Here is a 25,678-nt window from a genome sequence, read left to right as displayed (position 1 = left end):
CTCTGGTTCAAGTTCCTAAATGATTTTAGCTTGCTTTCTTAGTTTTTTGCAGTACGTGATGATCGGAGCAGCGGAGCACTCTGCGATTGGATCAACTAGTTGCAGAGTAGGGCTTTCACAGGTGTTCTGGTGGGAAACGCTTTTAAATATTGGAATTATGCATTCATACAAATTTATGCAATTATCGAGTTCCGATTTTATGCAATTACTGAGTTGAGGTTGTTCAAAAGGGTGCTACATGATTTCGCTACATGGTTCAAAATTGTGCTACAAATTTTTGCTACATGATTCAAAGAAGGTTGTCAATTTCAAAAAAGTGGTCTCTCTGGGTCAAAGATGTTTTCAATGTTGTTATCAGTCTCTCCAAATAATTGAAACTGACAAAAATGCAGGAGTATTGCAATTAGACAATTTAATGGCAATGTTGGGCTTTTGCTAGTATTTAGGTCGAAAACAGCGAAAAGAAACTTTGTTTCTCGTTTGTTTTTTTTTCAGTTTCTAAAAGCTATGATTGACTTCAAGCTGCTTCAATACTGCGAAATTCTCCAATTAACTTTCTCGGCTTATTTAGCTTTCAAGTGCTATCGAGAGCTTAGATTGTAAGCTAGATAGCATTTTCTCAAAAAAAAATCATCTCTATATTGAGAATAGTTTGAACATTTTTAGCGCAATTCAGAGCTTAATTATAATGATATTTAAAAAAAAAACTCAGCGCCTCTACAGGAAAATTTTTCGATAAAAATTTGGAGTGTTAAAAAGAGATCCATGTGTTCTATGTCCATCGATCGACATGATTTGCAGTTACAACCATTTGAAGTGCCACAAATTATTTAAAAAATTTTCCTCAAATCCAGTATTGGCAGTCCCCATCCATAATTTTGCCATAGATTTGCACATTACGCTAATTCTCAGTTCTCAAGTTTTTATCGTTATCGCACAACTGGTCATGCTTTAGTGAATAACCGAAAAAAAAGATGACATCACTTTTCTAACCAACTCTAGATCTGCCTGCATTTATACTCTGCATTTCAATGCAGGACAAAACTTACTAGAATTCAGCTCATCTCCTCATCCGGTATTGACTGTATGTCTTCGGTTATCTGAGCAACACACGTTTGGTTTTTGCTTTTATACTATCTAGGAGTCTATGTTTTGGTTTCTTGAGACCCCTATAGGTTTAAGTGTTGCTTGTTCCAGTACAGAATTCAGCGTTCTTCAGGTCAAAATGTTCGTTAGTCTAGACACCATTGTCGCGATCTCGAGCACAGGTCAATATAACTCTTTAGTTGATTTTCACTTTAAAAGATTTTGAAAATAAACAAATTTTAGCTCTTATTTGTAGCGTTTTATCCATGCCAAAAACATGCAGAGAATATTTAAATTAGCGAAAGATACATTACATCATTGAAAAGCGAAAAAATTTTAGTTCCAAATTATGTTCGTAACTGTCTGTATTTATTCCTTTTCTTGAGATTTCAATATAGCTCTGGCGCATTCGAGTTCATCAGTTAGAAGTCAGTAGATACTTTAATCAGATTTCAAGAATTGGAAGATTTTGTTTTATGAGATCTCATCGATATTTCAATTTGAAGATAGCGTCAAGACAAAATTAAATTGAGGATCAAGTTTAGTTTTGGGGCCATGTATATTTCTAAAAATTTTATCTGCTAAGCAATATAAAATGCTGCCCTACTATGCAATTTTAATGTACATAATTCAACTATATTGCGCCCCATGACATATACAGCTCGTTATATTGAAACGCTTACTTCTGTTTTAAAAAATTACTTTGTGAAATTCATCAAATGATTCAAAAGTGTGTGCGAATTTTTTATTGAAGTTGCGTTCTTCTGGGTCACTTTTAAAATGTTTTTAAGTTGCTTTCTTAGTTTTTGCAATACGTGGTTATCAGAATAATGCTGGACTTTTGGTTGGATCAACTAGTTGCAAAATAGGGCTTTCACAGTGTTCTGTTGGGAAACGCTTTTAAATATTGGAATTATGCATTTATTGAGTTGCGATTTTATGAAATTATTGAGTTCAGGTTGTACAAAAGGGTGCTACATGATTTTGCTACATTGTTCAAAATCGTGCTACAAATTTTGGCTACATGATTCAAAGAAAGTTGTCAATTTCAAAAAAGTTGGGCTTTCTGGGTCAAAGATGTTTTCAATGTTGTTGTCAGTCTCTCCAATGATTTAAACTGATAGAAATGCGGGAGTATTGCATTTACACAATTTAATGGTAGGGTTGGGCTTTTGCTAGTATTTTGATCTAAATTGCGGAAAAAAAGTTTGATTCTCGTATGTTTTTTTTTCAATTTCTAAATGCTATGATTGAGTTCAAGCTGCTTCAATACTTCAAAATTCTCCAATCAACTTTCCAGGCTTTTTTAGCTTTCAGCTGCTATCGAGAGCTTATATTCTAAAATAGATAGCATTTTCACAATAAAAATCATCTCTGTATTGAAAATAGTTTGAACATTTTCAGCGCAATTCAGAGCTTAATTATAATGACAATATTATTAAAAAAAACTCAGCGCCTCTACAAGCAATCTTTTCAATAAAAATTTGGAGTGTTAAAAAGAGATCCATGTGTTCTATGTCCATCGATTGACATGATTTGCAGTTACAACCATTTGAAGTGCCACAAATTAATAAAAAAATTTTCGTCAAATCCAGTATTGGCAGTCCCCATCCATAATTTTGCCTATTGCACATTGCGTTAATTCTCAGTTCTCAAGTTTTTGTCGCTATAACACAACTGATGATGCATTAGTGAATACCCGAAAAAAAAGATGACATCACTCTTCTAACCAAATCTAGATCTGCCTGCATTTATACTCTGCAATTCAATGCAGGACAAAACTTACTAGAAATCAGCTCATCTCCTTATCCGGTATTGACTCTATGTCTTCGGTTATCTGAGCAACACACGCTTGGTTTTTGCTTTATACTATCTAGGAGTCTATTTTTTGGTTTCATGAGACCCCTATAGTTTTAAATGTTGCCTGTTGCCGAAGGCACTAAAGGAAAAAATTTTTTCTGTGGGTCCTCGATAGTACAATTGTCTCTGAATTGGTCTTCTCTCTTTTCACCCTTTTTTACACAAAAGAGAGAACTCAGGCAGTAAAGAATTCAGTGTTCTTCAGGTCAAAATGTTCGTTAGTCTAGACACCATTGTCGCGATCTCGAGCACGGGTCAATATAACTCTTTAGTTGATTTTCACTTTTAAAAGATTTTGAAAATAAACAAATTTTAGCTCTTATTTGTAGCGTTTTATCCATGCCAAAAACATGCAGAGAATATTTAAATTAGCGAAAGATACATTACATCATTGAAAAGCGAAAAAATTTTAGTTCCAAATTATGTTCGTAACTGTCTGTATTTATTCCTTTTCTTGAGATTTCAATATAGCTCTGGCGCATTCGAGTTCATCAGTTAGAAGTCAATAGATACTGTAATCAGATTTCAAGAGTTGGAAGATTTTGTTTTATGAGATCTCATCGATATTTCAATATGAAGATAGCGTCAAGACAAAATTAAATTGAGGATCAAGTTTAGTTTTGGGGTCATAAATTACTAACACCTCAACAGTCAAGTAACTACTGTTTTTTCGCTTTATTTAAGGCGCTTTATTAAAGAGAGATTCTGAGTTCCTTGATGTTCATTCAAAACCATCATATATATATATATATATATATATATATATATATATATATATATATATATATATGCATATACATGTATATTTTTATGTATTTTATCTACTAAGCAATAAAAAATGCTGGCCTACTATGCACTTTTACTGTACATAATTCAACTGTATTGCGCCCCATGACATATACAGCTCGTTATATTGAAACGCTTACTTCTGTTTTAAAAAATTACATTGTGAAATTCATCAAATGATTCAAAAGTGTGTGCGAATTTTTTTATTGAAGTTGCGTTCATCTGGGTCAAGTTTTAAAATGTTTTTAAGTTGCTTTCTTAGTTTTTGCAATACGTGGTTATCAGAATAATGCTGGACTTTTGGTTGGATCAACTAGTTGCAAAGTAGGGCTTTCACAAGTGTTCTGTTGGGAAACGCTTTTAAATATTGGAATTATGCTTTTATTGAGTTGCGATTTTATGAAATTATTGAGTTCAGGTTGTACAAAAGGGTGCTACATGATTTTGCTACATTGTTCAAAATCGTGCTAAAAATTTTGGCTACATGATTCAAAGAAAGTTGTCAATTTCAAAAAAGTTGGGCTTTCTGGGTCAAAGATTTTTTCAATGTTGTTATCAGTCTTTCCAATAATTGAAACTGACAAATATGCAGGAGAATTGTAATTAGACAATGTAATGGCAATGTTGGGCTTTTGCTAGTATTTAGGTCGAAACAGCGAAAAAAAGCTTGGTTCTCGTTTGTTTTTTTTTCAATTTCTAGATGCTATGATTGAGTTCAAGCTGCTTCAATACTTCGAAATTCTCCGTTCAAGTTTCCCGGTTTTTTCAGCTTTCAAGTGCAATCGAGAGCTTAGATTATAATCTAGATAGCATTTTCTCAAAGAAATCATCTCTGTATTGAGAATAGTTAGGCCCTTTTCAGCGCATTTCAGAGCTTAATTATAATGATAGTTTAAAAAAAAAACTCAGCGCCTCTACAGGAAAATTTTTTGATGAAAATTTGGAGTGTTGAAAAGAGATGCCTGTGTTCTATGTCCATCGATTGACATGATGTGCAGTTACAACCATTTGAAGTGCCACAATTTCCGTCGCAACACCCACAGTTGAAATCCAGCCGACGTCCACAGTAGAATTTGCCAGTCATCCCAAACCTGAACAATACCGGTTAGTTTCATTATGACAACACGAATCAACTGAATAAAAATTTTATATTTTCTGTTGCTACACTTTATGAGCAAATTTTGCCTAAACAAATGGCAGTTAAATTAGCTTATGCGTGACCTACGAAAACTATTTTTCAACAAACCCTCTTCTCCCCTTGTTGAAAAATAAAAACCCCATGCTATTTAATTTATTAAAACAAAAAAAGTTCAATGTTGCAATTTTGCCGGCTAGCTCCGTTTCAGTAAAAAAACTGATAGAACAACCAGTGTAAGGAGGTATGAAGCTCATAGTTTATCGGAGTTTTTTTCTGAAAGAATACTCCAAATCTTGTCTTATATTTATAGCATATGCGGCGACATTTTTGCACCAGATGAAAATCCAGACGTAGTCTCCAACATTATTCACCACCCACAGTCTGAGAAGACTCAATTCTCATTTAAATAGCGCATGCTTTTAGCTATATGTAGATTATTGACTCCGGTGTTGAATTTACTTACTAGCTTGTTAATTGGAGTTAATGTTTTCATGAGTCGGTTATTCAGATTGATTTAGGTAAGTCTATTTTGCGCGCAGAAATAAGTAGTCCTAGGTCTATTATCCTTAAGGCTATAAGAGGAGACCAACTCAGACTAATGAAAGCTATACAATATTAACTATATAATACCAATCATTTCAATTCAGAACGGTGATAGTTTAATCCTCCTGTCCGTAAACATTTGCGGCGCCATTCAGTTTAATGAGACCTGAAGTTGAACTAGTTGCCATCAAAAAACAAAATAAACCGTCAATGTCAATTTTTTGCTCGGGAGCAATTGTTAGACAGGATTACGCAACCTCAGCTGAACAAATTTGCGCACACGAAACCGCTAGAAAAATTAATGCCAATTAACTTTAAAATTACAATCAAGAAAATTTGTGATGAAAAAGTCACTAAGGTACAAAAAAGAGGTCTTTGTTTAATGTCAACTGGTGTGTAAAGTAATCTCATTATTGCTTCTTTATAAAGGATAAAATATCATAACTTAATTTCTTTTATTATTTTCAGTTTTCAATTTGTGTCCAAATTGTTGAGCACTGGCATTTCTTTCGTACAGGGTTAATTGACGTATCGAAAGGTTGACATTTGTTCCTCAAATATGTAAATTTGCTCTTGTGCTGATATTAAGTGATTTTTTAAAAAAATATGACACGAACAAGTTCTTGTATATTTTGATAAGATGTCCCCATTTGCCTTCCCGCGTTTTTTCTAAAATAGCAATCGGTCTGATATTGGCTGACTCTAAAACCTGACAAATATCTAGGATTTGACTTAGAGATAATGGCGAATTTGTCTTTTAGAATTGAGATATTAGGCTTTAACTTTTAGTAGCAATAATATAAACAAAATGCTCAACAAGTATAGGGTGTTCTCTTATCAATTTAATTGTGAATGATAAAGGACATAGTGAGTGGGATTGAAAACCTCATTATTGTTTAAGCGGAGGTCTTTATACTGTGGAATCCAAGAGAGAAACACTGCTGTATGACTCCACAAAGGCTTAATGACAATTTTGGAGTCGAATGACAAACATGTTGCTTTGTCGCCATATACTGAAAAGCAAAGTGCTTTTTTGCTTGTATGAGGATACGCTCTGTAAAGTAAAGAATTTAACTTGAATAATTAAAGTTTGTTTTGATGTCGGCCTGCTAGCTTTAGCGTTGAGAAACTGAGAGATGTTGCAGAAACGAAAACCATAAAAATTGTTTAGTCAGACGCAGTTGCGTGTGAAAAATGCTACCATCAACCAAAAGCAAAATTTGTTTTGAAGGAAGCTAGCAGGGAGTGAAAACCGCGCTCGAAGAAAACGGCTTTCTTCCTATAACTCAGTAAAACTGTTGCAACTAAAATCTGACTTGAGCAGTAAATAACGCGTTACCGTGTCATGTAATTTAATTATTCTTGAGCAGTAGAATGTTTCTGTCTCATGTATTGAAAATTTTTTTGAACCAAAAATTATTTGTTACTGTGTCATGTATCTAAAAATTACTTGAGCTGCGGTTGAACTGTTACAAACCCCTAGTGCTGACATTCCAACTCGAGAGAGGAAGAGCAAATACCAAATTAACTCGAGAGTAGGAAGAGCAAATACACAAAAAAAAAACAAATTTCATTTTTTTTACGATCAATTCTTAGACATACATGTTTTTCTTCCATTTAATTGCCTATAAAACTGAATGATATACATAACCAGATCCCCTATGTTGTGATCTTTCAGAAACCTAGTCCAAATTGATATTTTGAAAAATACGATTAGCGAGGAGTCATAATTCGGAGTTGCGAAGAAACGCTAAGAATATAGCGGATATACAGGTACAAAAGCAAAGTGCAGAAACAAAATTTTCGGACAGATTTGGAACCTGTAAGACAAACTGGGTGGTGTAAAGTTTTCCTCCTCACGAAATGTTGGGTGAGCAGCCGCTACGTTTGGTGCACTGACCGGGACAGAGGGATACAAACGGCTGTCCTGTTTCTTGAGAAAATTTTACAGCTAATTTCTTGTGTAGGCGAGACTATTTCAGATCAAAAACGATTGCTTGCAGTACACTTATGTTCCTAAAGACTGATTTGAAAATTTTGTAATATCTTTTTTATTAGAAATGATGTCTTTTGTACTTATATTATATTTTACGGTACTTCAAAAGCTCAAAAGACCGTTTTGCAAGAGCGAACCTCGCAAGAACAAGCCTTAAAGCAATCTTAGAAGGTGATATCAAGACCAGATATTCAGACCTACTCAATTAAGGTAAATGCAGAATATGACAAAGTATAAGAGAAAAATAATAAAGCTAATTTTTTCAGTTTTTTTTACTTTTTACTGAGCAGAATACAAAAAAACTGAGGTAAAAGAGAATCTTTTCTGACCAAGACAGAGTGCCTCCCCTCCTAAAAAACAGGAGTTTTTAAATTTTGTCAGACATGAAATCATACTTAGCGTAGATGAAGTCGTTTTTAGGGTTTCTCATTGGGAACTGTGATTTCAGGTCATTTGATTTTCCAGATTCGGAAGTAGATTCGCCATCGCATCCTATCTTGCAAATGCTCTTTACTGCGGCTGCATGCTGCGACTGAAGATGTTCAGCAAAAAACCATAAGTGTCTTTAAAACAAGTTTCAGTGTCTTTATCCAAGTTAAAGTCCCACCAGAAAATTAACTCTGATGAAAAAATACCAAAAAACTCGGAAAAATTGGGTTATTGAAAATCGGAATTGAGATACTGGCGTTAACTTTTTTCAGCCTGCTTGATTATAAAACTGACTCTGATTATACCGCTCTGAGCTGAAAAAGACCCCGATGTGACTGAAGGGACCCGGGTCGAGGTTTCACCGCTAAAAATCGCTAAAAGATGTAAGATTTGCGGTGAATTTGAATAAAAGTGTAAGATTTGCGTTCAATGCGATGAATGCGGTGAAAAAAAACTTTTAAGCGGTGAAAAATTGTTTTTCAGCGCTTAAGCGGTGAAAGGAAATTTTTCACCGCTACAAGCAGGATCCGGTGAAAAAAAATTTTCACCGCTACCAGCAGAATGCGGTGAAAAAAAATTTTTCACCGCAACCAGCAGAATGCGGTGAAAAAAAATTGTTCATCGCTAAAATCGCAAATCTTACAAATATTCACCGCGCTAATTTCAACGCTTATCTTATATTCACAGGAAATATCTTATATTCACTAAGTAGGTGACAGATGGCGCAGTGGATTACGAAGTTGGTGACACGCATGAGATAGAGGTTCGAAACCTTCTACGACAGTGTCTTTTTTGTAAGAATTCCGGTGAATGCGGTGAAAAAAAATTTTTCACCGCAAAGTTCAACGCAATTCTTACAAAAATTCACCGCTTTCAGCGCATTCAACGCTAAAAGATGCGGGCGCTTTGCGGTGAAAAAAGTTTTTTTTCACCGCTGTTCACCGCTAATCTTACATTATTTTTTGACAAAACCTCGACCCGGGGATCCCGAAATACTGTCTAATCACAACCTTTATTTTCAAGTTTTATTCAATCAATAATATGTATTCTGTCAAGTCAAATTGCTAAATTCATAACAGATTTTTTAATACTTTCTATGAGTTGATGTTGATTGCGTCCAGCTTCTCGGAGGGGGTGCAGCCGTGAATTTGATGCTGTGTGGAAGAGATGTTGACAATGCAATGAGTTTGATTAACTTAAGACCTAGTAAGCATGATCATAAATGTAAAATGGTAACAATTATAACAATATAGCATAACTTAACAAAAAAATCTTAAAACTCTTGCAGCGGTACGAAAATATACAAAACTCTTGCAGCGGTACTTATTGAATATTTGCAAGTATTAAGTTCAACCGGTCTAACAGTTTGAGAAACGGATTTTTAATAAACGGAGCTTCATGAAAAAACCTCTCCATTTTCTTCACAAAGATAAAAAAATGAATGAAGACAGATGAATGTCAATCGATAGATCGATAACATTTGTTCTATTGTTGTGTTCCTTGTTTTTAAAATTTTTAGTTCTTTTATTTACAGTGGTGAAATGAATCCATCCCATAAAGATCGTTAAGTCTCATAAACTCGCACAAAATAACTATATTTTTAGGAACTGACTCCAGATTTATCTAATTGTTAGAGAAATTTCCACAAAAACAAAAATGGAAAAGTTTTCTAACAATCTGAGTAAATTTTTCAAGGTTACTATCTCATTGGATCAGAGATTTATTCTAATTGCGTTAAAATTATAAGGACTTATTAGAAAGAGTAGTACCTTCTTTTCGCGGTAACCCCGTACTCTGACATCAGACATCAGACTCTGACTCTTTAAGTTGGGATAAGTAATCTTACTATTAAGACAAGATAGAAAAGGACGAGAAATTATATTCGACCCAGATAAATTCTGTCACTAAAAAAACTATTTCAAACCCTCTCAGCATATTTTTACGCGGGCTATTTTTCCCAACCTCCACCCCCACTCTTTCATCTCTCATGGGGTGAGTTGAGTCGGTAAATTATAATACGTCAGTAGTAATTTGCCTAGTGCCTGTAGGGTGGGGGGGGGGGGGGGGGGTTTGGAACCCCCCCCCCTACAAGAAATTTTACCTCTGAAAAAGTAATTTTCTCTAAGTCAAATCAAGTTTTTTGGCTAACTTTCGCCAGCCTGGGTGCATTCTCACCCAGGCTAGCAAAACTTAACCAAAAAAAATTGATTTGACGTCAGAAAATCACTTTTTCAGAGGTAAAATTTCTTGTAGGGGTGGTGTTCGAACCCACCACCCTACAATCACTGGGCAAATTACGGCTGTTCCAATATTCACTAGAGAATAACTGGATAGATCCTAAACTCATAGAATATCATAATATGATTTTTTAAAAACTCGAAAAACCCTATATGAGACACCTGATGCCTACAACTTGGAAAAAATTTCAAAAAATTTCAAAATTTTTTCGAATTTTCAAAGTTTTTCAAAGTCCTAAAATTGTCTGAAATGGATTTTGCGCTATGAAAGAGCACTCAAAAGTGATTTTTTGTTGACTTCACTTTTTTCACCTAAGTAGTATAGGGGTCGAAACAAAAATTTCGAATTTTTGGAAAAAATTTTTCAAAATTTTTTGGAGTCCTAAAATGGTCTGAAATGGATTTTGCGCTGTGAAAGAGCACTCAAAAGTGATTTTTTGTTGACTTCACTTTTTTCACCCAAGTAGTATAGGGCCGAAACATAAAATTTTCGAATTTTTTGAAAAAAAATTTTCAAAATTTTTCAAAGTCCTAAAAGGGTCTGAAATGGATTTTGCACTATGAAAGAGCACTCAAAAGTGATTTTTTGTTGACTTCACTTTTTTCTCACCTATGAAGTATAGGGGTCGAAACATGTAAAAAATTTAAATTTTTGAGAAAAATTTTTCAAAAATTTTAAAAGTCCTAAAATGGTCTGAAGTGGATTTTGCGCTATGAAAGAGCACTCAAAATTGATTTTTTTTGTTGACTCAATTTGTTCATCCAAGTAGGACCGGAAAAACTAAGTTTCTGAAGTAGTCTGAAATAAGTCAAAGAGTAGTCAGAGGCAGTTTTTGTTAACAATACTTTTGCAAATGTTCAGTATGATGTGGAAAGGTTGGCTTTGTTTTTTTATATACATATGTAACTATGTATATTTATATCAAAACAAGTACGTATATTTGCTTGCATGTGTTCAAAATTGTAATTTTTATGTCAGAATGAACAATCTAAAGAAAGGAGAGAATGAAAATTTTATGTATATAATTATGCGTATTCATGAATATTTTGGAAGTATATATGGAAGTGTATATAGGTTTATAAGTAAATACAACTGTGCTTAAGTTTAGTAAAAAGTTTGTATGAGTATAAGCTGAAATGTATGTTTGTGGGTAGAAATTGTAAATGTGTGTAATTGTCAAGACGTCTTTGTTTTTATGTGTGTATGTTTTTCTATATCTATACAGTGCAATGTATGTATATATGTCTGAATGTGTTTATGTATTTATGTATTTATATGTTTGCAATCAGACGAGAGCAAGAGAGAGGGAGATAAGTCCCTGGAGGGCAATTTAATTGCCTTGAAGAATGTTGTTATTTGTCTCCACGATCCCATAATATTATATCTTGTAAACAGATTTTGACCTTCAGCGCTGATAAACTCACAACCGAAGCAAAATATCACAACCGAAGACGAAAACAATTTTTTGATTTTCTGAGCATACTTTTTGAAAATCTGAATTTTCTACACCTAGCTAGCTACCATATTAAAAACTATCAAGATTTTTTACAGAAAAGAAATTGAATTCATGCTCTTTGTCTTTGAATCCTTGGCAAAAAAATGATAAAATGTTGCAACACAGAAGACTAAAACAACTTTTTGATGTTCTGAGCATGCTTTTTTTGAAAACATATTTCCTTACACTTATTCAGCTACCCTTCTAGGATTGAGCAAGATTATTTACAGGAGAAATGTATTTAAGATAAATTGTTGAGAGATAAACAAAAAATTGAGCTAAGTAAAAAGAATCAATTCTGTAAAAAACCGAAAAATTTGGTAGAAAAACTATGATACGCAGGAGCAGCTGAACTTTTCAGTTAAATAAAGCAGAATGATAGGAATTCATCAAGAGCTTGAATCAGACAAAAAGTGTAATGATGTACAAGAAGAGTAGTTTCCACTGGAACTGTAAAAATAGCTAAATTTTCAAAAGTAAATCAGCCACTTGCTCAATTAAGCAAGAAGAAACACAACCTCTGTATCTGCGGGGGTTGCTAGAAACAGCTTCACTCAGTAGTGTATAAGTCTTGTTTGCGTATCGGGAATAACACTAATGGATAATTCGTGCTGTGACTGAAACCTTAAACAAAAGCGAATCGCTTCTTCAGTGAATGGTTCCAACATACTGAATATACATATACTCAACTATTAAACAGTGGAAGTAAATTACCATAGCACCTCAAGCCAGCAAAAATTGAATGAGTGTATTATTGTTCTTTCTTGAATCAAATTTCCTGTGCATTCAGTTACCCTGTGTTAATATTTTGGATTACTTATTGTTCTGTTGACGTTTTAGAATAACATAACCGTACCGATATTTGATAGAGCATCGGAAAGAGTAACATCCAAAGGAATTTGAAATTGAAAGCAGCAGAGTCTATATAACATATTATTGGGTTATGAAGCCTGACGAACATCTCGGAATTGAACACAACACTACTGCTACCTACTACTGCTACTGCCTACTACTACTATCTACAACTATTGTCTACAATTAGTACCTACTACTACTACTGCTACCTACTAGTACTACCTACAACTACAACTAGATACTATTACTAACTACTACAACTACTTATTGGTTCTAAGTTACACTAGTACCTACTGCTACTTCCTTTTAATACCTTCAATTTTTACCTATTGTTTTCTTACTATCTACAAGAATGTGTTTCTGTTTTTCTAAAAAATGAAAACATTTCTTATCTCTAGAGACTCGTTAAGCATAAACAACAGAAGCTTTTATCTATCTCAAATTAATTTGTCCTGACTGACACAGACCGATAGAATATACCCGCCAATATTTTCAACAATTCATTAAGTGTTTGAAGTTTTTTCAAAGATATAAAAAACTTTGTCGTATACATTAACTCAGTAAATTTCAACTCAATGTTAGTTTGTTAATTAACAGTTTAAAAATCCATGGTATGATATATCAGGTTGATATTTAACTAATTAAATCAATGTAGGGTTTTACTGTTTCGCGAACCAGTCTCGTTTTTAGAGCTTCAATAAGTTTTATTGCCATGTTCTTTTTTTGAAGTACAAATTTTGTATACTTTTTTCCTTTATGAGGGATCCGTCACAAATTTAAGTCTTTTTGTTCAAATGCTGTTTTTTTGTTCATTCAATGTATGATATCTGATTCCATTTGCAGTTAATTGAAAGATTTGAAACGCAAACTTTTTCAAAATTTCGAATATGAAGGATTGTATAGCGTAAACATTGACTGGTTCACAATGGCGCTGCACTATGTCTATTTATAATATCAGCTTTATAGAAACCAGCTTCCTTCAAAATTGCCTAGTGTGTACCTTAATGGAAACAAACATTTTTACAACGTACCTACATTATCCAAAAAACTTAGGTTTTACTCTATATAGTTGTTTTCGTATGTTTATTCAGAGTCACCTGTTGTTTCAGTTGTCAGGTACTACACAACTTTTCTGAATCTTTACGTTCAAAATATGTAAAGACTGAAAACTGCTGGGATAGATTAACAGAAGGACATGTGTTAGTTGAGTTTCATATTAACCTTAGCTTCGGCTCGGGATGTGTTCACAGCTAAGACTGTAATTGTGAACTTTTTATTCATTAAAAGTTTAGCGCTACGTGATTTTGCAATTTTTGTTATAGTAACTTCTTCCTAATTTTATTGAATTTTATTTGGTCTTTGTTTATCTGATGAAAATTAAAATTAAATCAACCTCATGAAACGTTTCTCAACAAAATTAAGTGGAACAGTCTTGTTGGATTTGAGAGCTGAAACAAAAACCTTAAATTTAGGTGTTTAGGTGAACACATTTTGTTTGTTTTGACTGTCTGCTTACACTCAATGGGCACCAAATGGTTCCAGAGAAGTACTTTTCGTGGAATATGAAACAAAAATCTTCTTTATTAGTGTTCAAAACTCAACAACCGCAGACGGTATGGCTTTGGATAAGCAAGTATAATAAAATTGTGAAACAAGGCCGATCACTTTACCTAAAATTTGAACCATTGAGTTCGAGTTCGTGTTTGTGATCTAAAATAGTATTCAAGGATAACTGACTTTTTTAAATAAAAAAGACTTGTTTTTTAGTATTCAAAACTCAACAAACGGAGGCGGTATGGATTTCGATAAGCAAGTAAAATAAAATGGCGATGCTTGGTCAATCGTTTTCCATAAAAATTGAAGTTTTGAGTTTGTGCCTGAATTTGTGATCTAAAAACACTAATCAAGGATAATTGACTTTGAAAAAAGAGTACTTTTAGTACTAAAAACACAATAATTGGTGACCGTGTAACTGGGAATTACCAAATATAATGAAATGTGATAACTTGGCCTATCGCTGTATTTAAAGGTCAAAGTTTCAGTTTGAGTTTGAGTTTGTGATCTAAAAATAGTATTCAAGGGATAATTACGTCATAATAGTTGAGTTGCGTTATAAAGTTGAGAACGCAAAACAATTGAAACACGTTCTCACATTCTATTTAAACTACAGCTATATATGTGTCAAAAAAGCGAAGGAGACCTTCTCCTTTTACTAAGTTTTTTGATATAGTTTACTTTATTATATAGAGTCTGTTCACATGGTCTGTTATGTAATTTTTACTGCACGAGTTCTACAAGCATTCCTGAAGACTATATTGCAATTTTCTGTTGAAAAAATCAGAAAAAAAACTCATGATTTTCCGAAATCAGCAGTGTTGACATATTTTACAACTAAATCTTGAAAAGGGCGGTCAGTACAACTTCTTAAATTATTAATTTTCTCTGAAGAATGTTCGGCTAATGAACTTTAAATATTGCAAAATAACTAGTATGGAGATACTTTAATTCATGACCACATTAGGTAACAGTTAACACAACTAACTTTGATTTTTTCCTACAATAAAAACCATCAACACAGACAGTAGACATCAGATTAGGCGCTTTGATGCCATCGTCAAACTGAAAAGTACATTTTTACATTCTTTTGGTCAATTTGGAAAAGGTTATAGTGTTAAAACCCTGCTATCCATAGTACATTAAATTCAAAGTTTAAAGTATTCAAAGTTTTTGGAAATTAGTGTTTTAGTTTTCTATGTGTTAATAAGTAATCTTGGCTTTCTGTACCTCGTTTTGATGGTATCTTACCGAAAGGGTTTCTATGTTTTCAAACGTTTGTTTGTTATGGATGCTATGAAGAGTCTATTTGAGTTCTTTCAACTGAGTCAAAGACAAACAACCAGCAAAAAACAAATCCTGAAATATGTAAAAATGTCTCTTAGAAAAAAGTTGCAGTTGGAATTTTACTACTATGTATTATATAGTTCCAGATGGAATTTTACTACTATCTATAACGATAAATGGTCGAATCATTATGTACAAGAAAAAGTTTTTTTTTCACGAGTAATCATATAGCAAAACCTTAACCTTCAATAAAGCTTTACTGATCTGCAACTAACGCTAAGAATCAGCGGCCTCACAGGAAGTATGCAAAAAAATTTTCGTGGGGCTCAAAAAAGGAAAACCCCTAACGAAACTGCAAATTTACCAAAGTTAAAAAAAAAGAAACGTTTTCCACGCTAAATTTGTTTTTTATTTGAAAGACCTAAAGTAAAACAATGCCTAGCTGACATAAAAAAAAGATTTAGACTATGCAAAAAAAGTTTTATACTACTTCACTGTCGAACAAATAGTAATAAACAAGCTGAATTTGCATTACTACTTTAACGAATTTGTAATTTTAGAACCTCAATGGTTTGCCTGGAGGAAACTCATAAGAGAACGGACAACTATTCACTTCTTGCACCTATTGGAAATTTCTTTCTGATACGTTAAATGCTTACTATTCTTGATACCATAGCTTTATGGATTAAGGAAATTTTGCGTCCGCGTTATTGAAAGCTTAGCTTTTAAAAATTTTATGAATTACTTAAATAGCATCCTGAAATACTTCATATTGACACATACCTTCAAAAGCTACTGAGTGATTTCTGTGAAAACTAAATGTTCCATGACATACACAAGTTGTTGCACATGTATACAGAAAACACTAGTGCATACTTACGTCTATGGTTCAGATTGGGCCTTTGAGCAAAACATGTTTGTTATATACTGACAGAAAACGTGAGCAGAGGTTTTCTTATCGTTCTTGAATATAAACCACGTCAATACTAAGCAAAATCAATACTATTATACAAATAACTTGATATTAAACCTACGACTTAGAACCAGTTACTATATAACCTAGAAGCAATTGTAACCATAAAAGACCATAAATTTAAATGAATTTGATTTGTCCTGTTTATTCAATTGCTTTATTTAAGTTAACGTTATACTGGAGCACCCTGTGGGTCGAAATGTATTCCGTAATAAACACTTGCAAGTCTATGTACTCAATCTATTTTTATCTCAACGTTTGCTGCAACACAGTAGAATACATGTATATACGCCTTCTTGATCACAGACAAAAGAATACTTAAGCAAACTAATAAAAGTGCCTTTAGCCGAAAATATTATGCAAGAATTTTGCAGAGCAGACTGAACTTCTGTCACGCACAAATCAATTCTTCTGCTTTATGCCTAGCAGTCAGATCAATCCTTGAAATGTCAATGTCCGAGGTACTTAGGAGAAACTTCAATTCATTACGAATGAAAACCTATAAGAATTAGTGTAACAGGTTTAACAACTGAGGCCTCCTCGATATGTTATAGTTATTCATTGGAAACTATTTGGCTAATTAGGCTAGTAGAACGAATGCTAACATCCCAGCCAACAGTTTGAATTTATTTTTAACTGAATGACTTGCTTCTCAAAACAACATTTTAGCGTTTTCACTCTTGACTGGTATTCCATTCAGTTAGTGTATGCCAAAACCCAAACTCAACTGCCGGTTTATAACTTATAATGTATCATATCCTAACGCAATTTGAAGGCTCATTTCAGCGCACAATTGTCTATCAAACTCGATATGAAAATAATATTGCCTTTATACAACAAAGGAAGGACAGTTCAATTTCAAGCTGGACTACCTTCGATCATTGCCTCATACCCAAAAAATTTATTGACTTTGTTACTACATTACCTAATTTAACCGAAGAAGAAGAATTTATCAACAACTCAACCCCCTCGGAAACTGAAATAACATCGCAGCATATACCCAATCCTTTGACTTCTGACATAGGATCACTTCCCATGGACATCAAGAGGATTTTGCGCAGTTACGATTTCGAAAGTATGCCCCTCTTCAGGAGCCAAGAAGAATACTTCGCTGCCTTAGAAGATTTGGAAAATCTGTGGAAAAAGCTCGAAACACGCTGAAATGAAATCAAACTAACCACTATTCACGATAAAATTGATCATACTACATCATCCACATCCGATGATAACAGAAAGACTGTGATATCTTCCATATTAGAACGATTCCCTAGCCTTCTTGAAGAACACTCAAAAATTGAGAAAACTTCCAGAAATTTAGCACCGAGCCACTGTCTAACAATGCTCTACAAAAGAGGAGCCATCGTGTAGTTCGAGGATGTGTACTTCATAGTGGAAATTTTCCAAAAGAATGAGATTCGATGAAAATGTGAGGTGTTCATATGGCAATAACAACTAGAACTGAAAAGTTCTTGTTGATTAAAGCTTATGAACTAGACGTTGGTTTTCAGTATTGAATTGTTTTCATTTATAACTTGTTATTTTGAAATGCTGTGCATTATTAAACTTCATTGTGTATGCTTATTATCCAAAATTTAGTAATTGCAAAACCACTCCTTTAAAATTCAGTTTGTTGATTCAACTTTAACTACGTCAGAGAAACAGGAAACGGTGTTCAGACTGTTCAAAGGAGTAGAAAGTCAGAAATTTGTAGTAGAGTAGGATCACCAAACCGTAAATTGTTGTTCTGAAAATGTTGAAACGGATACGCGCAAGAGATTCGACATTATAAACCGCCGCATTTTGTTTTGATTTATGGAGAGCCGAAATCAAAAAGGTGCTGTTAATTACCCTAATTTGTTAGTTGATTACTAAAAAGTACCTGAGTGGGTTAATTGGTCTCATGTTCGGTTATGATAGTTTCATATCAAGTCCCAAGAGCCGCTGAGGCATGACCATGGTCCGCGATGGTTTCAAGATAATTAATTTTTAATTCGCTTTCAGTGTCTATACTAGGAGATACTAAATTTTCATTTCTTAAATACTCGGTTATGATTGGTGAAAAATTTATTAGTCTCATTTGAGAAGCCAATTTTATTGGCCAAAAAATTTATCTTAAATTTTCAACTAATAATTTAAATAAAATGTCGGCTCTCTTTTAAATTGGCTCTCTTCACTTCAGCTCTCTTACAATTCACCGGTTGAAACAAAAAATCAACTTGAACACTTGATTATTCATGAAGAAAAATACTTATATTGTGAGAAGTTCAGTCTGCTCTGCAAAATTCTTGCATAATGTTTTCGGCTAAAGGCACTTTTATTAGTTTGCTTAAGTATTCTTTTGTCTGTGATCAGGAAGGCGTATATACATGTTTTCTACTGTGTTGCAGCAAACGTTGAGATAAAAATAGAGTGAATACATAGGCTTGCAAATGTTTATTGCGGAATACTTTTCGACCCACAGTGTGCTCCAGTAAAACGTTAACTTAAATAAAGCAATTGAATAAACAGGACAAATCAAATTCATTTAAATTCACCTATTGACCTTAATCTTTGTCTTTTATGGTTACAATTGCTTCTAGGTTATATAGTGACTGGTTCTAAGTCGTAGGTTTAATATCAAGTTATTTGTACAATAGTATTGATTTTGCTTAGTATTGACGTGGTTTATATTCAAGAATGATAAGAAAACCTCTGCTCACGATTTCTGTCAGTATATAACAAACAAGTTTTGCTCAAAGGCCCAATCTGAACCATAGACGTAAGAATGCACTAGTGTTTTCTGTATACATGTGCAACAACTTGTGTATGTCATTGAACATTTAGTTTTCACAGAAATCACTCAGTAGCTTTTGAAGCTATGTGTCAATATGAAGTATTTCAGGATGTTATTTAAGTAATTCATAAAATTTTTAAAAGCTAAGCTTTCAATAACGCGGACGCAAAATTTCGTTAATCCATAAAGCTATGGCATCAAGAATAGTAAGCATTTAACGTATCAGAACGAAATTTCCAATAGGTGCAAGAAGTGAATAGTTGTCCGTTCTCTTATGAGTTTCCTCCAGGCAAACCATTGAGGTTCTAAAATTACAAATTCGTTAAAGTAGTAATGCAAATTCAGCTTGTTCATTACTATTTGTTCGACAGGGAAGTAGTATAAAACTTTTTTTTGCATAGTCTAAATCTTTTTTTATGTCAGCTAGGCATTGTTTTACTTTAGGTCTTTCAAATAAAAAACAAATTTAACGTGGAAAACGTTTCTTTTCTTTACCTTTGGTAAATTTGTAGTTTCGTTAGGGGTTTTCTTTTTTGAGCACCACGAAAAATTTTTTACATACTTCCTGTGAGGCCGCTGATTCTTAGCGTTAGTTGCAGATCAGTAAAGCTTTATTGAAGGTTCAGGTTTTGCTATATGATTACTCGTGAAAAAAAACTTTTTCTTGTACATAAGGATTCGACCATTTATCGTTATAGATAGTAGTAAAATTCCATCTGGAACTATATAATACATAGTAGTAAAATTCCAACTGGAACTTTATTCTAAGAGACATTTTTACATATTTCTCACATTGTTTAAGCTCAGAGAAAATTAAAATACTGCATTAAAAAACCTGGAAATCAATTTAGCCTAATTGCCTCTATAATCAGGATTTGTTTTTTGCTGGTTTTTTTGTCTTTGACGCAGTTGAAAGAACTCAAATCGACTCTTCATAGCATCAACAACAAACAAACGTTTGACAACATAGAAACCCTTTCGGTAAGATACCATCAAAACGAGGTACAAAAAGCCAAGATTACTTATTATCACATAGAAAACTAAAACACTAATTTCCAAAAACTTTGAATACTTTAAACTTTGAACCTAATGTACTATGGATAGCAGGGTTTTAACACTGTAACCTTTTCCAAATTGACCAAAAGAATGTAGAAATGTACTTGTCAGTTTGACGATGGCATCAAAGCGCCTAATCTGATTTCTACTGTCTGTGTTGACGGTCTTTATGGTAGGAAAAAATCAAAGTTAGTTGTGTTAACTGTTACCTAATCTGGTCATGAATTAAAGTATCTCCATATTAGTTATTTTGCAATATTTAAAGTTCATTAGCCGAACATTCTTCAGAGAAAATTAATAATTTAAGAAGTTGCACTGACCGCCCTTTTCAAGATTTACTGGTAAAATATGTCAACACTGCTGATTTCGGAAAATCATGAGTTTTTTCTGATCTTTTCTACAGAAAAATGCAATATTATAGTCTTCAGGAATGCTTGTAGAACTCGTGCAGTAAAGATTACATAACAGACCATGTGAACAGAGTCTATATAATAAAGTAAACTATATCAAAAAGCTTAGTAAAAGCAGAAGGTCTCCTTCGATTTTTTGACACATGTATAGCTGTAGTTTCAATAGAATGTGAGAACATGTTTCAATTGTTTTGCGTTCTCAACTTTATAACACAACTCAACTATTATGACGTAATTATCCCTTGAATACTTTTTTTAGATCACAAACTCAAACTCAAACTGAAACTTTGACCTTTAAAGAGCGATAGGCCAAGTTATCACATTTCATTATATTTGGTAATTCCCAGTTACACGGTCACCAATTATTGTATTTTTTGTACTAAAAGTACTCTTTTTTCAAAGTCAATTATCCTTGAATAGTGTTTTTAGATCACAAATTCAGACACAAACTCAAAACTTCAATTTTTATGTAAAACGATTGACCAAACATCGCCATTTTATTTTACTTGCTTATCGAAATCCACACCACCTCCGTTTGTTGAGTTTCGAATACTAAAAAACAAGTCTTTTTTCTTTAAAAAAGTCAGTTATCCTTGAATACTATTTTAGATCACAAACACGAACTCGAACTCAATGGTTCAAATTTTAGGTAAAGTGATCGGCCTTGTTTCACAATTTTATTATACTTGCTTATCCAAAGCCATACCGTCTGCGGTTGTTGAGTTTTGAACACTAATAAAGAAGATTTTTGTTTCATATTCCACGAAAAGTACTTCTCTGGAACCATTTGGTGCCCATTGAGTGTGAGCAAACGTTCAGAACAAACAAAATGTGTTCACCTAAACACCTAAATTTAAGGTTTTTGTTTCAGCTCTCAAATCCAACAAGACTGTTCCACTTAATTTTGTTGAGAAACGTTTCATGAGGTTGATTTAGTTTTAATTTTCATCAGATAAACAATGACCAAATAAAATTCAATAAAATTAGGAAGAAGTTATTATAACAAAAATTGCAAAATCACGTAGCGCTAAACTTTTAATGAATAAAAAGTTCACAATTACAGTCTTAGCTGTGAACACATCCTGAGCCGAAGCAAAGGTTAATATGAACCTCAACTAACACATGTCCTTCTGTTAATCTATCCTAGCAGTTTTCAGTCTTTACACATTTTGAAACGTAACGATTCAGAAAAGTTGTGTACTACCTGACAACTGAAACAACAACTGACTCTGCATAAATATACGAAAACAACTATATAGAGTAAAACCTAAGTTTTTTGGATAATGTAGGTACGTTGTAAAATGTTTGTTTCCATTAAGGTACACACTAGGCAGTTTTGAAGGAAGCTTGTTTCAATAAAGTTGACATTATAAATAGACAAAGTGCAACGCCATTGTGAACCAGTCAATGTTTACGCTATACAATCCTTCATATTCAAAATTTTGAAAAAGTTTGCGTTTCATATCTATCAATTAATTGCAAATGGAACCAGATATCATACATTGAATTAACAAAAAAACAGCATTTGAACAAAAAGACTTAAGTTGTGACTGATCCCTCATAAGGGAAAAAAGTATACAAAATTTGTACTTCAAGAAAAGAACATAGCAATAAAACTTATTTGAAGCTCTAAAAATCAGACTGGTTCGCGAAACAGTAAAACCCTACTTTAATTTAATTAGTTAAATATCAACCTGATATATCATACCATGGATTTTTAAATTGTTAATTAACAAATTAACATTGAGTTAGTTGAAATTTACTGAGTTAATGTATACGACAAAGTTTTTTATATCTTTGAAAAAACTTCAAACACTTAATGATTTGTTGAAAATATTGGCGGGTGTATTCTATCGGTCTGTGTCAGTCAGGACAAATTAATTTGAGATAGATAAAAGCTTCTGTTGTTTATGCTTAACGAGTTTCTAGAGATAAGAAATGTTTTCATTTTTTAAAAAAACAGAAACACATTCTTGTAGATAGTAAGAAAACAGTAGGTAAAAATTGAAGGTATTAAAAGGAAGTAGTAGTAGGTACTAGTGTAACTTAGAACCAATAAGTAGTTGTAGTAGTTAGTAATAGTATCTAGTTGTAGTTGTAGGTAGTACTAGTAGTTAGCAGTAGTAGTAGTAGGTATTAATTGTAGATAGTAGTTGTAGATAGTAGTAGTAGGCAGTAGCAGTAGTAGGTAGCAGTAGTGTTGTAATCAATTCCGAGATGTTCGTCAGGCTTCATAACCCAATAATATGTTGCATAGACTCTGCTGCTTCCAATTTCAAATTCCATTGGAAGTTACTCTTTACGTCGCTCTATCAAATATCGTTACGGTTATGTTATTCTAAAACGTCAACAGAACAATAAGTAATCCAAAATATTAACACAGGGTTACTGAATGCACAAGAAACTTGATTCAAGAAAGAACAATAATGCACTCATTCAATTTTTGCTGGCTTGAGTATTTTGATTCAATTTTTTGCTGCTCTGGTAATTTACTTCCACTGTTTTATAGTTGAGTATATGTATATTCAGTATATTGGAACCATTTACTGAAGAAGCGATTCGCTTTTGTTTAAGATTTCGGTCACAGCACGAATTATCCATTAGTGTTATTCCCAATACGCAAACAAGACTTATACACTACTGACTGAAGCTGTTTCTAGCAACCCCCGCAGATACAGAGGTTGTGTTTCTTCTTGCTTAATTGATCCAGTGGCTGATTAACTTTTGAAAATTTAGCTATTTTACAGTTCCAGTGGAAACTACTCTTCTTGTACATCATTACACTTTTTGTCTGATCCAAGCTCTTGATGAATTTACTTTATTTAAGTAAAAAATTCAGCTGCTACTGCGTATAATAGTTTTTCTACAAAACTTTTCGGTTTTTTACAGAATTGATTCTTTTTACTTAGCTCAATTTTTTGTTTATCTCTCAACAATTTATCTTAAATACATTTTTCCTGTAAATAATCTTGCTCAATCTTAGAAGGGTAGCTGAATAAGTGTAAGGAAATATTTTTTCAAAAAAAGCATGCTCAGAACATCAAAAAGTTGTGTTTGTCTTCTGTGTTGCAACATTTTATCATTTTCTTGCCAAGGATTCAAAGACAAAGCGCATGAATTCAATTTCTTTTCTGTAAAAAATCTTGATAGTTTTCAATATGGTAGCTAGCTAGGTGTAGAAAATTCAGATTTTCAAAAAAGCATGCTCAGAAAATCAAAAAATTGTTTTTGTTTTCGGTTGTGATATTTTGCTTGCCAATGTTTAGAGGACAGAGTTTATCAGCGCTGAAGGTCAAAATCTGTTTACAAGATATAATATTATTGGATCGTGGAGACAAATAACAACATTCTTCAAGGCAATTAAATTGCCCTCCAGGGACTTATCTCCCTCTCTCTCTCTCGCTCTCGTCTGATTGCAAACATATAAATACATAAATACATAAACACATTCAGACATATATACATACATTGCACTGTATAGATATAGAAAAACATACACACATATAAACAAAAACGTCTTGACAATTACACACATTTACAATTTCTACCCACAAACATACATTTCAACTTATACTCATACAAACATATTACAAAACTTAAGCACAGTTATATTTACTTATAAACCAATATACACTTCCATATATACTTCCAGTATATTCATTAATACGCATAATTATATACATAAAACTTTCATTCTTTCCTTTCTTTCGATTGTTCGTTCTGACATAAAAATTACATTTTTGAACACATGCAAGCAAATATACGTACTTGTTTTGATATAAATATACATAGTTACATATGTATATAAAAAAACAAAGCCAACCTTTCCACATCATACTGAACATTTGCAAAAGTGTTGTTAACAAAAACTGCTTCTGACTACTCTTTGACTTATTTCAGACTACTTCAGAAACTGAGTTTTTCCAGTCCTATTTGGATGAACAAATGGAGTCAACAAAAAAATCACTTTTGAGTGCTCTTTCATAGTGCAAAATCCATTTCAGACCATTTTAGGACTTTTAAAATTTTTGAAAAATTTTTCTCAAAAATTTAAATTTTTTTTATGTTTCGACCCCTATACTTCATAGGTGAAAAAAAGTGAAGTCAACAAAAAATCACTTTTGAGAGCTCTTTCAAAGTGCAAAATCCATTTCAGACCATTTTAGGACTCCAAAAAATTTTGAAAATTTTTTTCAAAAGATTCGAATTTTTTATGTTTCGACCCCTATACTACTTAGGTGAAAAAAGTGAAGTCAACAAAAAATCACTTTCGAGTGCTCTTTCATAGCGCAAAATCCATTTCAGACCATTTTAGTAATTTACTTCCACTGTTTTATAGTTGAGTATATGTATATTCAGTATATTGGAACCATTTACTGAAGAAGCGATTCGCTTTTGTTTAAGATTTCAGTCACAGCACGAATTATCCATTAGTGTTATTCCCAATACGCAAACAAGACTTATACACTACTGACTGAAGCTGTTTGTAGCAACCCCCGCAGATACAGAGGTTGTGTTTATTCTTGCTTAATTGATCCAGTGGCTGATTAACTTTTGAAAATTTAGCTATTTTACAGTTCCAGTGGAAACTACTCTTCTTGTACATCATTACACTTTTTGTCTGATTCAAGCTCTTGATGAATTCCTATCATTCTACTTTATTTAAAAAAAAATTCAGCTGCTACTGCGTATAATAGTTTTTCTACAAAACTTTTCGGTTTTTTACAGAATTGATTCTTTTTACTTAGCTCAATTTTTTGTTTATCTCTCAACAATTTATCTTAAATACATTTTTCCTGTAAATAATCTTGCTCAATCTTAGAAGGGTAGCTGAATAAGTGTAAGGAAATATTTTTTCAAAAAAAGCATGCTCAGAACATCAAAAAGTTGTGTTTGTCTTCTGTGTTGCAACATTTTATCATTTTCTTGCCAAGGATTCAAAGACAAAGAGCATGAATTCAATTTCTTTTCTGTAAAAAATCTTGATAGTTTTTAATATGGTAGCTAGCTAGGTGTAGAAAATTCAGATTTTCAAAAAAGCATGCTCAGAAAATCAAAAAATTGTTTTCGTCTTCGGTTGTGATATTTTGCTTGCCAATGTTTAGAGGACAGAGTTTATCAGCGCTGAAGGTCAAAATCTGTTTACAAGATATAATACTATTGGATCGTGGAGACAAATAACAACATTCTTCAAGGCAA

General features: G+C 32.9%; 1 protein-coding gene across 3 annotated transcripts in view; it reads right to left on the bottom strand.

Moving 5' to 3' along the window:
• Positions 1–4,700: 4,700 nt before the first annotated feature.
• The window catches only part of LOC142357998 (uncharacterized), a 38,220-nt gene continuing 17,242 nt past the window's right edge, over positions 4,701–25,678 (bottom strand). Inside the window, exons 4-5 of one of the 3 annotated variants that reach the window (XR_012761741.1) lie at positions 7,805–7,941; positions 4,701–4,823 (exon numbers count right to left, since the gene is read on the bottom strand). Coding sequence is in view for 2 of the 3 variants with exons in the window: in XM_075409475.1 (XP_075265590.1) it covers positions 8,923–9,041 (119 nt within the window). In the remaining variant the exon portion in view is untranslated. Of the gene's footprint in view, positions 4,824–7,804; positions 7,942–8,838; positions 9,042–25,678 lie in introns of those variants that run through there. The other 2 variants (XM_075409476.1, XM_075409475.1) reach the window with 2 other exon arrangements.

Source organism: Convolutriloba macropyga, unplaced genomic scaffold (assembly GCF_964194025.1).
Source record: "Convolutriloba macropyga unplaced genomic scaffold, txConMacr16.3 SCAFFOLD_998, whole genome shotgun sequence".
NCBI lineage: Eukaryota > Metazoa > Xenacoelomorpha > Acoela > Convolutidae > Convolutriloba > Convolutriloba macropyga.
The sequence above is the reverse complement of the archived record's forward strand: the minus strand, read 5'-3'. Positions and strand labels throughout refer to the sequence as shown.